The sequence below is a fragment of the Saccopteryx bilineata genome, chromosome 3 (genome assembly GCF_036850765.1).
Source record: "Saccopteryx bilineata isolate mSacBil1 chromosome 3, mSacBil1_pri_phased_curated, whole genome shotgun sequence".
In the NCBI taxonomy this organism is placed as follows: Eukaryota; Metazoa; Chordata; class Mammalia; order Chiroptera; family Emballonuridae; genus Saccopteryx; species Saccopteryx bilineata.
Genome location: NC_089492.1, coordinates 47,504,606 through 47,522,851, shown reverse-complemented (window position 1 = coordinate 47,522,851; position 18,246 = coordinate 47,504,606). Strand labels below are relative to the sequence as shown.

At 38.5% G+C, this 18,246-nt stretch overlaps 1 protein-coding gene across 2 annotated transcripts in view; it reads right to left on the bottom strand.

Annotated features, from left to right (window-relative positions):
- SPIDR (scaffold protein involved in DNA repair) overlaps positions 1-18,246 on the bottom strand; it is a 451,079-nt gene that overhangs the window by 150,404 nt on the left and 282,429 nt on the right. For both annotated transcript variants that reach the window (XM_066266094.1, XM_066266093.1), the window contains 2 exons: positions 7,289-7,484; positions 4,705-4,952 (listed from right to left, as the gene is read on the bottom strand). In XM_066266094.1, the coding sequence (XP_066122191.1) occupies positions 4,705-4,952; positions 7,289-7,484 (444 nt within the window). The remainder of the gene's footprint in view (positions 1-4,704; positions 4,953-7,288; positions 7,485-18,246) is intronic.

Below are 18,246 nucleotides of genomic sequence, written 5' to 3'. Positions count from 1 at the left end.
AGATTTCAAAGCTAAGAGAAGTGACCAGGAATAAAGAAGGACATTACATAATGATAATTCTCCAAGAAGACATAATTATTCTAACTGTGTGTGTCTAACATAGCATCAAACTACATGAGACAAAAACAGATAGAACTGCAAAGAGACACGGATAAATCCACTATCAGAGCTGGAGATCCAACACCCATTTTCTCAGAAATGAAGAGATCCAGCAGGCAGAAAATCAGCAAGAACATAGTTGAACTTAACTACTCTATCAATCAAATAAATATACCTGATATCTATAGACTGCTTCATCCAACAAGGATTGATTACACATTTTTCTAAAGCTTACATGGAACATTCACTAAGATAGACCTCAGTCTGGGCCATAAAACACATTTTAACAAATTTAAAAGAATAGAAGCTATACTATGTTTGCTCTCAGTGGAATCAAACTAGAATTTAATAACAGAAAGATAACTAGAAAATTCCAAAATAAAAAGAGATTAGAGAATTAACACTGAAAGAATACATGGTTCATAGAAGAAATCTCAAGAGAAATAAAAAAAAAAAAATTAAACTAAAGTGGAAACACAACTTACCAAAAGGTGTGGTCTGCAGCAAAAACAGTGCTTAAAAGGAAATTTATACTATTGAATGCATATATTATAGAAGAATAACCTAAAATTGGTAAAGGTTGCACCTTTAGAAACTAGAAAAAGATCAAACTAAATCCAGAGTAAAAAAAGAAATATTTTCCGATGGCTTTAGGCGACCCCTGTGTTTTGGTCGTTCGACCTCCTCCGGGGTCGCGACCCACAGGTTGAGAACCGCTGACATAGAGGAACTTTAAATGCACATGACTAAGTGAAAGAAGCAAATCTGAAAAGGCTACATATTATATGATTCCAACTATAATTCTGGACAATGCAAAACTATGAAGACAGTAAAAATATCAGTAGTTGTCAGGGTGGGGCAGAGGACCTGAATAGGCAGAGTATAGAGTTTTAAAGCAGTGAAAATGCTCTGTATGGTATCAAAACAATGAATATATGTCATTATACTTTTGTCTAAATTCTTAGAATATACAATATGTACTAAGAATGAACCCTAATGTAAACCATGGACTTTGGTGACTGATGTGTCAGTGTAGGTTCACCCTTGGTAAAATGTACTGTCTGGTGAATGCTGTTGGTAATGGGAGAAACTTACGCATGCATAGGAAAGAAGGATATGGTAAACCTCTGTGCCTTCCTCAAATTAGCTCTATACCTTGGCCATGTAGTTTGATTGGTTATAGCAGGGGTTGGGAACCTATGGCTCGTGAGCCAGACGTGGCTCTTCTGATAGCTGTATCTGGCTCGCAGACAAATCTTTAATAAAAAAAAATGTTAAAAATATAAAACATTCTCATGTATTATACCGCTCATGTTCTTGGTTGCGGGTGGCTGGAGCCAATCACAGCTGTCCTCTGGGACAACACCAAATTTTATTGGATAATGTGTAACGTACACGGGTCGTATGGCTCTCATGGAATTCCATTTTAAAATATGTGGCGTTCATGGCTCTCTCAGCCAAAAAGGTTACCGACCCCTGGGTTACAGCTTTGTCTTGAAGCACAGAGGTTGCTGGTTGGATCCCCAGTCAAGGCATGTACAGAAACAGACTGATGTTTCTGTTTGTCTGTACATCTGCCTCTCTCCCTCTTCCTCTCGCTAAAATCAATCAATAAAAAAATAAATAAATAAAATCGCTCTAAAAAAAGTCTTTAAAAAAGTGGGGAGAAATAATTTTTAGATGACAGAATTAAGAATAAAACAAAGAACTGGGTTTTGGGCTGAATCTGAAAAAAGATCAAAAGATAAATATAAATACAACGTGCTTTATTTGGGACAAAAAAAGATCAGCTCCAAAAGCAGAGACAGAGAAGCTCACCAATAACTTTAGAGGCTTTAATTAATGAGAACCAGTAGGATATGATGAGAACTAGGTATCATGTATGTAACATACATATTCAAAGCAGCTGCCTGACCAGGTGGTAGCGCAGAGGATAGAGCATCGGACTGGGACATGGAGGACCCAGGTTCGAAACCCCGAGGTCGCCAGCTTGAGCATGGGCTCATCTGGTTTGAACAAGGCTCACCAGCTTGAGCCCAAAGTTGTTGGCTTGTGCAAGGGGTCACTTGTGCAAAGTCCTCCGGTCAAGGCACATATGAGAAAGCAATCAATGAACAACTAAGGTGCCGCAATGAAGAATTGATGCTTCTCATCTCTCTCCCTTCCTGTTGGTCTGACCCTATCTGTCCCTCTCCCTGTCTCACTCTATGTCTCTATCACAAAAACAAAACAAACAAACAAAAAGCTGCCATGTATTAAAACAGATATGAGAATGCATGACCCCAAGAGGAAGCATCAATTCCAAAGGCTAGAAGACCCAGGATGAATGATTTAGGCTCAAGATAAGAGAGAACTTGGAATGAGAACTACATATAACATAAATGGGCTGTGGCAGAGCAATACGTCTGCCACCATAGAATTTCAAACTTGCTGCAGCTGAGACTAAACTAGCAAATCAATAATTTGCAACTGGTATTTAGGGGCCAATTCAACAATAAGATTCCATGATTCTATAATATTTTTATTAAAAGATGTTGAAACCTAAAAACATGTGTGTGTGTGAGAGAGAGAGAGAGGGAGAGAGAGACACACACACACACACACTCACACTGACAGGAAGGGAGAGAAATGAAAAGCATAAACTAGTAGTTGTGGCACTTCAGTTGTTCACTGATCGCTTTCTCATATGTGCCTTGACCCGGGAGGGGAGGCTTCACCCAAGCGAGTGACCCCTTGCTCAAGCCAGTGATTTTGGGCTCAAGCCAGTGACCATGGGGTCATGTCTATGAGCCCGTGCTCAAGCCAGCAACCTTGAGTTTTCAAACCTGGTTCCTCAGCTTCCCAGGTCAATGCTCTATCCACTGTGCCACCACCTGTCAGGCAGGAAGCAATCTTACTGTCAGTTTTATTTTGCCTTCTCATCATTGTGACTCAGCCCCTGCCACTGCCTTTGCCTTAGAGTACGTAGTCAGTGTACTGGGTCTGGGAAAGCTTAACCAAGATCCTACTGCCTAGCGAACTCAGTATTACCTTCTCCAAACCTAACGCTGGATATGCACCGTAAAATGCAAAGCAAAATTAAACCTATATCTAATCTTTAAGTGCCCCAGATAATTCTATTTAGATTTACCACAGATTTTATGTCAGAGTACAAGACTGATCTATAGTGCGTTTGTGGAAACATTAAAACTGATATAATGCATTTCACACACATACATGTCCCAAACAAAAGAAAAATAAAATTTCTCTATAATCCAAAATAAATATTCTCTAACTCCACAGCTAAGAGACTTTTTGAGTGCCATCCGCTCAAGAGGATTCATCATTAACACTTAAGTGTTTGCTGTCACTCCTGAATAGCATCAGAATGCACCGTTAATATAGAATGGTTATTAATTACGATTTCTGTAACATATCTTCTTATTAAGAGTAAACAAAAAAAATTATTGATGAATTGGTATCTATACTTTTAATTTGCTTTGTTGTAAATCACTATTACTGCTCAAGGGCAACTTAAAATAGACAACCTCAAATGGTTATTTATGCCAAGACTCTGACATAAATAAACTCTTCTGTCAACAATGTGCCTATAGCTATTAGAGAAAAGGCAGAGCTGAGAAAAACCTAAATCTGAGTAGAAAAGAAGACATCATTCTCTTAATTCATGAACAAAATACTCTGAATCACGTATGTGGCCCTTGTTCATGTATGCATTCCTCTAGTTGCACTGTCCAACAGAGTAGCAACTAGCTACAGGAAGCTGCTTAAAATAAGTTAATTAAAATTAAATAAAATTTGGCCCTGATCGAGTAGCTCAGTTGGTTAGAGCATCGTCCTTATATGCCAAGATTGTAGGTTCTATCTCTGTCAGAGCATATATAAACATACAAGAATCAGCCAATTAATGTATAAATAATCAGAACAAATCAATGTTTCTCTCTCTCTCCTTTTCTCTCTCTGAAATCAATAAATAACAAAAATAAAATAAAACAAAATTTAAAATTTAGTTCTTCAGTCCCATTAGCCATATCTCAAATACTCAATAAACATATGTAGTCAGTGGCTACCCTCATTGGATCGAACAGATATACAACATTTATATCACTGCAGAAAGCTATATTAGGTAGCGCTGATATAGATACAACAGTACTCTCTGAAAGGCTAATTTACAGATTTACTAACTGCTATATACTTACTCAGGTTTTTATGAAATATAAACTTGATAGATAAAGCAGTAAGTGTTTTTTTTAGGTGTAGTAACCACATCTTGGCTTTTCTACAAAAATAGCAGTATTTCTTATATTACTTGCAATTACATGAACCATTAAGGGTAAATCAGCTTTTCTACAAAAGTATCAGTATTTCTTATATTACTTGCAATTACATGAACCATTAAGGGTAAATGCAAGTATTATTTTAGTAGGACTTTTTACATAAGTAAATAGAATTTTTTGTTATACCGTAGTCCAAAATTTTGATACAAGAAAAAAAAAAAGACAAAAAACCCATGCATATAGTAAATGCAGCCAAGAAACTGCTCCTGTAAGAACTTCTCCCTTCTCTAAGTAACTCTAGGCACCCCTACGCCTGTGTCTTGTCACTCACCGAACTCTTGGTGGGTCTGAGCTGGATGGAGCAGCTGAGTCACCTCCCTGCTGACACCTGCAGTGAAGGGAGTAAACTCTCTGCACCACCACTGGGACTTCAACTCCTGACCACGTGGAGGCTCCTTGGCTTTCTACTGTATCCAGGAGAGAATCCTTCAGGGAAGCTTGAGATGAGAAGTGCTGTTTTGCTTCTTCATGCCTGTGGGTCCAGTTTGTCCTCACAGTGGTAAGATTCTTACACAAAACCTGGCCAAGACATACAAGTCAAACAGTTTCAGTCTGGCTCATGATAGAACACTATATACAAATAATGATATTCTAAGGTAATCCTCTGATGTAAATGCAGAATACTAAAGGGAAATAAATATAAAAAACAAATCTATAAATACAAAAAAACCCAAGGACCTCTATGTCTGCCAGGTAACTAGTACTACGAAGGAGGACAAGGTAAGCATGAGTAACATGGAAGCAACAAAGAGTGTTTCCTATGAATGGAAACACCGACCTTCTTGGGACTTTAAAAACATGTAGAAAGCCCTGCTATTAAAATATCTCATGATAATTTTAAAAAATTATCTTTTATGAGGTAATAATCCCAACAGAATAAAAAAAATTGTAACCAAGAATAAATATTCTGTATTACTGATAATAATTTGAATAACCAGAGTATAGAGCTAAATAAGGATGTGCTAACAACCCAGTTTGTTACTCTAATAACCGTGATTCAATATTACTAGTTTAGTGATCAAAGTTATGCATTCTGTAACAAATGAAAAGTAAATCAGCAATCCTGTGCTTTTACCTTTGGCCAAGTTCTCATTACAATTAAAAGGCCCGTTTCCCTCCCATTGCTGCACCTCAAGAGTTAACACAGGAGCAAGAAGAATAAATAAAAGAAGGAGCTACAGGACTCCACCTCAGCCTCCCTTCTCCTCACTCCCACAACACTGAGGCTTGCAGTTCTGATTCTGGCTCAAGGCTAAGCAGACAACCATGCTGCAGGGATGTGTGGCCACCTATTACTGACAAGAAGAACTCTAGCTCATAAGTACTTGGTAGCTTCAGTTCCTGCAATAACCAAAGAAGCAGAGTCTGACCAGCTCCAGATTTGCTGACCTTAAATAACAAACTGTGTTGGCTTGCACGTCGCCCCTTTAGCAAAGAACTTATAACCTCTTTTCAATTCCTGTTTGTTTATTCCCCCGCCTTCTCTCTCATTATAAAAACCCCTGCCAACACCAAATAGGAAGATGGGTTTTTGAGGACAGAAGTTCCCCCATCTTCTCAGGTGGCCAGCACATGAATAAACCTCTTTCCTTTGCCACCAGCATCTGCCTCTTGTGAGTTTGGCTTTCATTTTGCGGCAGGCAGTCAAACCTGCGCACAGTAACAGAATGACTAGGGTTTAATAAAAAATAAGCTATATTATTATGTACTTGGTACGTGCAGTCCTTTAGGCTAGGCACTTTACCTGTTTGTGTAGCTTCCCAAAAATGCTTTATATAATAATATTAAACATCAAAATGAGAAAACAACACTTCTAGAGTACTTTCAACATTCCAGGTATTTTTCTTTACATATTGTGCTTACCTAACAAATATATTTCATTTCCCAACAAACCAAAAAGGTAGATTATATCATTATCACCATTTTACAGATAAAAATACTGAGACACAGAGAAATTGAATATCTTGCTCAAGGTCAGGTAGAAGAAAGTGGCTGAGGTAGAACTGAACCAGAACACCTGATTCCAAAGTCCCTATTCTTAACCACTACGCTATACTGCAGCTTTTTCATAACTGTTGATGAAAATATATCTCATGAATTTAAAGCAGTAATATCCTTTGAGCCATATTTTAAATCTGGTACAATTAAATTGATTAGAAATCCCTCCTTTTCACATAATTTCCTCCAGACACTCCTTTGACAGTTGAAAGGAGATTTGGCTTGACTGCAATATGCAAAAAAGATAAGTTTGTTGCTTTTCTGTGTTTCTATGTTCCCTCATGCTGTCTGTCAGACTCAGCATTCCATTTAGTGTTGATTCAAGTAACTGTCCAGGTGCACTGGGAGCTAGAGCTTGGGGGGGGACCATGATTACACTTGATGCCCACAGCAAGTGAAAGATTAGCGGTTCCCTAAATTCATCTCAGCATATGATCAAGGCTCAGGGCCAATAAAATTCCATAAAACAATTTCCAGTTTATAATCTCAAAACCATGTAGCTCTTTTTAAATCCCATGGTACATAAATATTGTGAAAAAACAAAAATGTAATTTTTAAAATGATAAAAGTAGCCTTAAACAAAAATCATAGGCAATTATGAGAACAGAAAAAAACATATACTCATATTTTAATAAATTAGAATAAAGATTAAAAGTACATAATTAAAAAGATGAAATAATATAAAATCTCACTACTGAACTGAAGCATGATTTTTTTAGGCATAACAATAATAACAAGATGCTCTTGCATATATATTTTCTGAATATGTGAAGGAAGAACAAAGGTAAACATCTTCACTTATAACTCTTTCCAATATTATTACAAAGCATTAAACATCTAAGCCAGTGAGACTTTACCTGACTTTCAGGTGAATTATTTGTTAGACTCCTAAATCTAAACATCTGGGCCAAAGTGATGTTTCTTCTTGGAAGGGATGTGTTCCAACAGTGCACTTCTTGTGTTGTTCTTGAATCTTTTTTGGCAACAACTTTCTGACAAAAATAAGTATTCAGAATAACAGGGGAACTTCCATCTGGGATAATAAGTTTTTGCCTGGAAAGAGAAAAAAACACAACAACTTATTTGCAAAGCTGGATTCCCCCCATGTTCTTGCTACATCAGGAATATAAAGAGCAATGACATGCCTGCAATGAACAGATAAAACCAAGCCAGGTGACTGATGGCTGCCCTCATGTGCTCAGGAGTGGCTGTCAAAAGATTTACTCTTCCTTTTTCAGTGAAAGCTCTGTGTCAGGAGAGGAGCTAATGAAAGAAGGCAATCTAAGTGCCTGGGCTTGAGCTACCTCAGTTTCTCCTACTCTGGTAGATGATGTCCTTAAGATACCTCAGGGATAAATGTAAGGGGTGAGCAAAGGCTATCAACAGGCTCAAGGAGTTACCCATTAAAATAAATGGTATTTACAAATAAAACCATCTATTCTGACAGCTCTAATGTTTCAAATAACTTGACATCAAATGTCAACAGAATGCTTTCAAATGGACCACAGTCACTGAAATGCCTCATATTTAAGTAGAAAAGAAGATTGGAAATATAACAGACATATTCTCCTGCTTCCTCTGACATCTGGTCTGAGAAGACGTTATCTAACACTCATGCCTCAAAACAGGCAGCGCTGCTTAACATTAAGAAAAATTATGACTTACACTTCTGGGAAGATGGAATAGACATACGTTCTCTCATTTCTCTCTTTAAGTACAACTAAAATGCCTGACATTATATATTAACTAAATATAAGAGGACACTGAAAGGTGGAGAGAAGGTAGACCAGCTAGGAACTAGAATCCTTGGAACATGACAAACAACACAGCAGTGAGTTCCTGGAACAAATGAAAAGTAAATCAGCAATCCTGTGCTTTCACCTTTGGCCAAGTTCTCATTACAATTAAAAGGCCCGTTTCCTTCCCATTGCAGCACATCAAGAGTTAACACAGGAGTAAGAAGAATAAATAAAAGAAGGAGCTACAGGACTCCACCTCAGCCTCCCTTCTCCTCACTCCCACTGCCTTTTATAGTCTAGACTTGGAACTGAAGAACCTGAAAATTTGGAAACAGTAGTGAGTACAGACAAAAAAAACAAAAAAAACCCCACGCCCCTACAAAAGCTTAGTCTCTTCAGCTAGAGGACTAGGGAAGGGGGGAAAGGGCAGCCTAGCGAGACAGAAAACTTTCAGGAAATAACTGGTCTACTCTAGGCAAACATCACAGAAGAACAATTACTCACTTTCACACACACCAGCAAAGGGTGAGTGGGGAACCCAGGCTTCTACTCTCATCACGTAATAGGAGTCTCTATAGCTCACTTGGGGTGGTGTGAGAGAATATGGGATAGGATGCTGGGGCTTTCATCCCTGTAGGCTTATAATGAGTCCTACTACTACATATACACCATGACAGTGGAGAGATTGGGGGGGGGGGCTGGACTTCTGTCCCTGTCCCCTACCTGACATTAGTAATCAAACATCTCTCCTTATCCCTCTGGCAGAGTCAGAATAGGTCTAGCAGAGTATCAGGACTTTCACCACTGCCCAGCATTACTGCAGGCACCTTCTACTCCCCAACTTTCCTCAGGTATTGTCAGTGGAAGACATAACAAAGCACCTTCTCCGCCAGGGAGATGTCAGTGGAAGCCTAGCAGGAAGCTGAACTCACATCTGCCCAGCAGTAACAAGGTCATTTATGAAAGTCATAAATGGCCATTATAAATAACTAGGAAAGATCAGAAAAGCAGGAAAGAGAAAAAAATATATAAATATCAGTAGTAGACAGCCATAATGGTGTAATATGTAAAAGCAATTCTGTTGAGCTTCTTGGCCTTTTGTCCCTGAGTAAACCCAGGAGATTTTTGGCAAACTGCATATAGAGTTTGAACTACTTGGCTGGAACTGAGGCTTTTCAGGAAACTGAGAATCCCAAGGGAACTTCTAGATATAGAAAGACAGCAGCAAAATTTGGAGAGAAAAAGTATAAGGTTTGTTACCTGGCACCTAAAGACACAAGAATGGAACTTTAAGTGGCTAACTTGAGGACTTCTAGAAAAAGTGCCTGGAGCTAAGAATCTTTTTTTACCTGTTTAAGCTCAAACTGCTTTTTCTCTTTTTCATTTCTTTCTTTCTTTTTAAAACAGCTAATTGTTTAAAGGGATACTCATGATAAACTAGTGACAAACTAGAGAAATAAACAAGAGAAAACACTCCTCAGACTCAAACAAACTGCGTCACAACACAACAACCACAAAAGATATTAAAATCTGTAGATAAAGGTCAGATACTGCACAAGACACACCAGTGTGTACTTCACTGGCTTGTTATAAGGTTAACATGGAATTCAAACTGGGTTTTTTAAAGACAGTAATGATTCGCAAGTTCTGAATATAACCTTAATTTGCCCACAATGTACTGGTATCTTACTGAAATTAAAACATTGCAGGACTTTTCCTCTTTGGGGGAAAATAACTTGTGTCTAATTACAGTTATATAAAAGCTCAGGAAATACTATTTACATTTGTATGCTATAAACATTTTTATTAAAGTTATAGAAAAGAAATCTATCTGTTTTTAAGAATATTAGAACTGCACCCACAACAAAACTTTTCAGCAACAGAAGCATAAAGTATAAAACTGGCTTCCTTTAACCAATTAAAGAACTCAAAAATTTGTTACTTATTCAAAAAGGTCTTAGCTAACTGTAGTAATATACTGCAGTTTTATAAACTTTAAACTGAGATGAATCGATATAAAATGTTAGCCAAAGGAATAAATTAAGAATTTAGAGTATAGCCATGTAGTGTGGCATTTAAACTTTACAGGAAGAGTTAACTAATTCTAGTTTCTTCCCATTGGTTATTTACAATTTAACATTGTAACAGTGAGGCAGCTTAACATGTTTTGAAAATGAGAAATATATACATCAAAGATTGTACAACCAGTTTTCAAATTGCCTCCAATTTGCCAAACATCTGTACAGATTACCATGAAAGAAATTACTCTTCACTGTCTGCTATTTATAATCTCCCTAATGTTGTCAAGTTCAGAACAGAGAGCAGTGGCTGGTTTGGATAAGTATTTTATCTAAGAAGACATAAAATTTATGTCTCAGTGTTCAGGAATGTTTTTCCAATCTATTGAGACATGCATGTAACCAAATACCCTGAGTTCTCTCCTTTCTCTCCTCATCTTTCTTTCTCTCCCCACGCCAGTGGGACATACAGATGTCCATAGAAACTGGATGTGGCTTCAATGTGGTTACGGAGAGCTGAAGTTCCATTATCAGTAAACAGAATGCATTATTGTAAAACAAACTTTTGGGAGCTGACCTGGGAATGGAGCAATTTTTATCACTGTTCTTAGGGCAAATGCAGTCTAAGTTCTAAGAAAGAAACTTTTGGGAAGCAACTCATTCATAGTTTAGGAATATGCATTTTGGGGTCAGACTGTACAAAGTAGCAAGGTTGAGGATATGCAAACAATCTAATTTAAAGTTACTAAGGTTTATTCCAACCACTATAATTATCTGTGACATCTAATCTGAAACATTCACCTATAAGTTTAAAGTACAACATGTAGTTTGGCCATTAATTGTTTATGGCAAACTATAGGCCTTCATTTTTCAAGTAAAATAAAGGCCAGATATGTTGCTATAATACATGTGTTCTAGAAAATAAAAAAAAATTTTTTTTTCAGCCCAAATATCTAGGTCTCAGATGACATTTCTGGCTTGGGAGGTGCTGCTCTTCTTAAGTTACAGTATGAGGTCATATCCAGCATATCCCCAGGAGAATGAGGCCAATGAGTGGGCAGAGTGGGTAGAGGCAAGCTAGTAATCAGTGTGCGACTATTGTTATGGCAAGCTAAACCAATGAGTCAGAAAAACACACACCCTCCAGCTCCACTCAGAATCCACGTTAAATCAACCTACCTTCAGAACACATGACTCTATGTTTGAGGTCACTAGGCCTACAGATTAGTTTTCATTAGCTGTCTTCTCTTTGGCCCAGCAAAGATACAGGTTGTTCCTGGCTGACAATAGGTAATATAATAGGAATAGGCATGGTCTTCAGGAAACTTTACGAAGTGGGCATCTGGGTAGGATAATGTAAAACCTCATTATAATGCCTGAACCATCTCTACTTCTCTAAGAATTTTGTTTCTGTTATTTTATTCATCTCTCACAACAACCTTGTCAGGTGGATAGGATACTGTTAATATTCTTAATAGATGAGAACTGTCTATGATTGATTTGCAGTGACAATGTCAAGTTCTTGACATCCTACTATGATTTTTACCAAATGTAGTAAAAACTTAAATACAGTGCCTTGATACTCAGCCTCTAAAGAATGTCTCACTCACTGTGCACTCAGAAAAGAAACGTTATTTCCAGTGATTATCAACCAATGTGCTGAAGAATTTTTAAAACATGCAATACCTGACTGTTTAGTCAGAGGCACTGACCTCTTTTCCCTTAGATTGTCAAAAAAATGACAACCAACGCAACTGTCGTCTAGTGAGAACAAATCAAAATTGTACTTTTTTACGAGACTAAGAGACATGGACAAGAGTGTGGTGGTTGGGGGGGAGAGAAGAGGGAGGGAGAGGGGAAGGGGGAGGGGCACAAAGAACACTAGATAGAAGGTGACAGAGGACAATCTGACTTTGGGTGATGGGCATGCAACATAATTGACAAGATTTGGACATGTTTTCTTTGAACATATGTACCCTGATTTATTGATGTCACCCCATTAAAATTAATAAAAATTAAAGAAAATTTGTACTTTTCTCCTTCAGATCAGCAAAAAAATATATTTCTTGGTGTGCCGCAGAATTTTAGTAATTAGTTTATGTGTTCCATGAGATGAAAAAGGTTGAAAATTGCTGCTATATACAGAAAACAAGTCTCCTTTCATGGGGGAAGTCACATCATATAGTCCAAATATATATATGTCCGGACAACCAACACCAAGTGTCATCATCTCCATTAAAATGTATGAAGAGGGAATCTGAGTCCAATGATACTGGTAACAGTATTCAAATGTTGAGTTGTATGAGTTCTTTATATATTTTGGATATTAACCCCTTATTGAAGCTGTTGCTTACAAATATATCTCTCATTTGGTTTGGTTGCCTGTTTTGTTGATGGTTTCCTTTGCTGTGAGAAGCTTTCCTGTTTAAAAGTCTTATTCGTTTATTTTGCTTTTACTTTCCTTGCCTTTGAGGTCAGGTCAAATTCATAAAATCCTATCTAGGATGAAGTTACATAAGTTTAGTACCTATGTTTTCCCCTATGTAATTCATTATTTCAGGTCTTATGTTTAGGTCTTTGATTCACTTTGAGTTAATTTTGTGTATGGTGACAAATAACAGTCTAGTTTCTTTTTCTTCTTTTTTTTCCATGTGGCTTCCCAACTTTCCCAGCACCATATGACGAGAGGCCTTGTTTTCTCCACTGTATGTTTTTGGCTAATGTGTTAAAAAATTATGTGCGTATATATACTTGGATTTATCCCTAGGCTTTCAATTCTGTTTTACTGGTCTGTGTGCCTGCTTTTCTGCCAATACCGTGAAGTCAGGGAATGTGATAACCTCCAGCTTCATTCATTTTCTCTCAGAGTTGTTTTGGCTATTTGAGGTTTATTGTGGTCCCATACAAATCTGATAATTTTTTGGTCTGTTTCTTTTTTTTTTTTTTTTTTTTGTATTTTTCTGAAACTGGAAATGGGGAGGCAGTCAGACTCCCACGTGCGCCCGACTGGGATCCACCCGGCACGTCCACCAGGGGGTGATGCTATGCCCATCCGGAGCGTTGCTCTGTCGCAACCAGAGCCACTCTAGTGCCTGGGGCAGAGGCCAAGAAGCCATCCCCAGCGCCCGGACCAACTTTGCTCCAATGGAGCCTCGGCTGCGGGAGGAGAAGAGAGAGACAGAGAGGAAGGAGAGGGGGAAGGGTGGAGAAGCAGATGGGCGCCTCTCCTGTGTGCCCTGGCCGGGAATCGAACCCGGGACTTCCGCACACCAGGCCAACGCTCTACCACCGAGCCAACTGGCCAGGGCCTGGTCTGTTTCTTTTTAAAATGCCATTGGGATATGGATGGGGATTACATTAAATTTTTATATTGCTTTGGGTAACACAGTTATTTTAATGTTGTTAATTATTCTAATCCATGAACACAAAGTATCTTGCTATTTCTTTGTCTTGTAGTTTTCAGTGTATAGGTCCTTCACATCCTTTAAGTTTACTTCTAGGTATTTTAATCTTTTTTGCTGAATTACAAAAGGAATTTTTAAAATTTCTTTTTATAAAATTTCATTGTTTGTATATACAGAAAGAAAGTACTTCAACATAATTAAGGCCATATATGACAAACACTCAGTTAATATCATACTTAATGGTGAAAAACTGAAAGCTTTTTTTTTCTCAGATCAGAAACAAGACACAAATGTTCACTCTCTCCATGGTAAGAGAGAAATAAATGAATAAATGGCATCCAAATTGGGAATGAACAAGTAAAATTGTCACTTTTTGCAGATGACATGATTCTTTACATAGAAAACCCTGAAAATTACACACACACACACTAATAAAAACAATAAATAAGTAAAGTTGCAGGATTTACATGTTTCTCCTTGTCTTTGATGTTTTGCATTTGAATATATGCCCAGGTATAAATTTTGTTATACAGTGGTACCTTGAGATATGAGTTTAATTTGTTCTGTAACCGAGCTCGTCAGTCAGTCAACTCGTATATCAAACAAATTTCTCCCATTTAAAATAACTGAAATAGATTTAATCCATTCCAGCCCTGTGAAACATCCCCAAACCATCATAAATTATGAAAAAAGACATGTTTTTAATTAAGAAACACACATGTATACTTTACCAATGCATAACAAAATATATGAAATAAGAGAAAAAACTGTTATTTAGTACTGTATTCTTACCTTGGAGACAGATGAGTGCGGCTAACAAAAGTGAATGGTGGAGGAGGAGGAAGGGTGGAAAGGATGCAGGCACTGTAGACACGTAAACTAAAACTGCACTTCCTTAACATTGAATGTAAACTAAAACTGCATTTTCTTTACTTAAAATAAAACTACAAAAACTCAATTGTAAAAAAATGCACTTTCTTAACTTTAAACTTAACCTAAGCTTAACATTACATATTTTTCATTTAATCATCACCTGTTTTTGCCTTTTTGGCTGCACTTTCGGCACTTTCATTTGCAGGACTTTTGAATAAAAATCTATCCAAAGAGGTTTGCTTTTGCCTGCCTGTTAAAATGTTATGTAAATATGACAAACAAGTGTCATTAAAAGGTGCTGAAGCACGACCAGTTGAAACTTTTTCTGGGTGTTTCTTTTCAATGAAACTTGAAAGCTTCTCCCACATTGCCAGCATGTCTTTAATTTCACTTGTAGAAATCACTTCCTCTGACTCTACCTCTTCCTCACTACTAATCTCTTGCAGAAGCTTTGTGTGTTGCATCATCTGTAGCTCCTTCAACTCCTCAGTTGAGAGTTCCTCCTCATATTCCTCAATGAGCTCATTTATGTCACCCTCATCTACCTCCAGATCCATCGACTTTCTGAGGGACACAGTCTCCAATGCTTCTACCTTGGTCTCGGGTTCGAATCCTTCAAAGTCCCTGTCTGCAACAACATCAGGCCATAACTTTTTCCATGCCGAGTTCAAGGTTATTCTTGTAGCCTCTTGCAATGCCAAGTCAATAATGTGTAAACATATCACAATGTTGTAGTGATCTTTCCAAAACTCTCGAAGGGTTAGAATTGTATTCTCAGTCACCTCAAAGCAGCGGTGGAACAACTGCTTTGTATAAAGCTATTAAAGTTGGGAATGACCTGCTGATCCACAGCTTGCAAGATTGAAGTTGTATTGGGTGGGAGGTAGAGAATTTTCACGAATTTGAACTCATCGAGAATGTCATCTTCAAGACTAGGTGGGTGGGCTGGAGCATTTTCAAAGATTAGTAATGCTTTCATTGGGAGTTTGTTTTCTTGAAGATATTTCTTCACTGCAGGACCAAAGATGAGATTTACCCATTCAATAAAAAACTGCCGCATAACACATGCCCTAGAGTTGGGGAGCCACATAACCTGCAGTTTTTCTTTAAGAATCCTGTGAGTCTTAAAAGGCTCAAGGATTTTCGGAATGATACACTAGCAGTGGCTTTACTTTATAGTCACCACTAGCATTTGCACACAATGCAAGGGTCAGACGGTCCTTCATGGGTTTATGGCCTGGCAGCTTCTTCTCCTCTGCGGTGATGAAAGTCCTCCAGGCCATTTTTTCCCAAAACAATCCTGTTTTGTCACAGTTGAACACTTGTTGGGGGATGTAGCCTTCTTTTGCGATAAGCACAGCAAAACATGAGATGTACTCCTCAGCTGCCTTAACCTCAGCACTTGCGGCTTCACAATGCCTCTCCACCAAGTGGATGCCAGATCTCTTCTTGAAATTTTCAAACCAGCCGTGACTTGCCTTAAACGTATTTTCTGCTGCCTCTTTTGAGGTTGATGGTTCTTTCTTCTTCAAGTCGCCATAAATAATACATGCCTTTTCGCATATTACAGTCTCCGTCACCGTATCTCCTGCCAGCTCTTTCTCTTTCACCCACACCAGCAGAAGCTTCTCCATTTCTTCATGGATATTTGTCCTTAATTGGGACAGAATTGTAGTTCCTTTCGCTGGATTTGCACTTTTGATGGCATCTTTTTGTTTAAGGATGGTACAAATTGTAGATGTATTGTGGTTGTACAGCCTTGCCAGTTCAATCACTAGTACACCACGCTCATGTTTTTCTATTATTTTTTGCTTTACTTCTATCGACATCATTCTCTTCTTTTCACCACTGTCCTTTACACTCACTTTCTTCAGCCCCTTGATAGCACACAAAAAAAAGTTAGTAAAAAATGCAAAAATGATTGAAGAACGAGTATAGCACGAGATTGGACTTGATTCTGTGGGTAACACGTGAGAAAGAACGAGATGCTGGTGTTGTGCTGCCGATACTGGACCCATGCACCAATGCACCAACTAGCGGCAGCTTCGCGAATCATGACACGTATTTCGGAATTTCGCTTGGATCTCAAACAAAAATACGGACCGAGTCGCAGCTTGTATCTGAAAAAAATTTTGTATGTTGGTCTGCTCGTATCTCAATGTACCACTGTACTTATTCTGCTTGATATTCTATGAGCTTCCCTGTAGTCTGTTGCCTGTCACTATGTTTGGAAAATTCTCAGTCATTACTGTATTTCCACATGTATAAGACACTCTCGGGTATAAGACGCACCTTAACTTTTGGGCCCAAAATTTGAAAAAAAAATTATTACATAAAGTTATTGAACTCAAGTTTTATTCATCATAAAATTCGACTCCTCATTACTGTCAAAACTCTTATCTATTAGTTTGTCCTCATCTGAGTCTGATGATGAATCCCTGTCTCCATATACTACCTCATCCTCAGTTCCATTCATGGCATTTGAAATGCCACAACTACTGTTTAAGACACACTGAGCTTTAGACCCCTAATTTTTAAAAAAGGGGTGTGTTTTATAGATGGGGAAATATGGTATATTGCTTCAAATATTTCCTTTTATTTGGTCTATCTTTTCTCATATTCCCATTATGTGTATGTTACACTGTTTATAACTGTCCCACAGTTCTTGGAAGATTATGTTCCCTTTCTTATCTTTTTTTTTTTCTCCCCGAAGCTGGAAACGGGGAGGCAGTCAGACAGACTCCTGCATGCACCCGACCGGGATCCACCCGGCATGCCCACCAGGGGGTGATGCTATGCCCCTCTGGGGTGTCGCTCTGTTGCATCCAGAGCCATCCTAGCGCCTGAGGCAGAGGCCACAGAGCCATCCTCAGAGCCCAGGCCATCTTTGTTCCAATGGAGCCTCGGCTGCGGGAGGGGAAGAGAAAGACAGAGAGGAAGGAGAGGGGGAGGAGTGAAGAAGCAGATGGGCGCTTCTTCTGTGTGCCCTGGCTGGGAATCGAACCTGGGACTCCCGCACGGCAGGCTGATGCTCTATCACTGAGCCAACCAGCCAGGGCTCTTATCTTCTTTTATCCCTCTTTTTATATGTCAGTTTTGGAAGTTTGTATTGACATTTCTGCAAGCTCACTGATTTTTTCTTTGGCCAGGTTCACTCTGCTAATGAGCGCATCTTTTTTTTTTTTTTGGTGACAGAAAGAGAAACAGAGAGAGGGACAGACAGACAGGAAGGGAGAGAGATGAGAAGCATCAATTCTTCATTGTAGCTCCTTAGTTGTTCACTGATTTCTTTCTCATATGTGGCTTGACTGATTGGTGGGCTACAGTACAGTGAGTGACCCCTTGCTCAAGCCAGTGATCATGAGGTCATGTCTATGGTCCCACGCTCAAGCCAGCAACTCCACGCTCAAGCCTGAATAACCCTTGCTCAAGCTGATGAGCCCGTGCTCAAGCCTGTGAACTCGGGGCTTTCAACATGGGTCCTCTCCATCCCAGTCTGATGCTCTATTCACTACAGAACTGCTTGGTCAGGCAAGCTCATCTGTTTTGCATGTTGTCTACTTTTTCCATTAGAGTCCCTAGCATTTTAATCATTGTTTTTTGTTTTGTTTTGTTTTTTACAATTCCCAGTCTGATTAATTCCAACATTTCTGCAATATGTAAGTTTGGTTTTAATGCTTGTACTGTTTTTCTTCAAACTGTAATTTTTTTTTTTTTTTTGTCCAGAGCCAGCTGTGATACACTGGGTTAAGAGAACTATGGTATACAGGCTTTTAATATG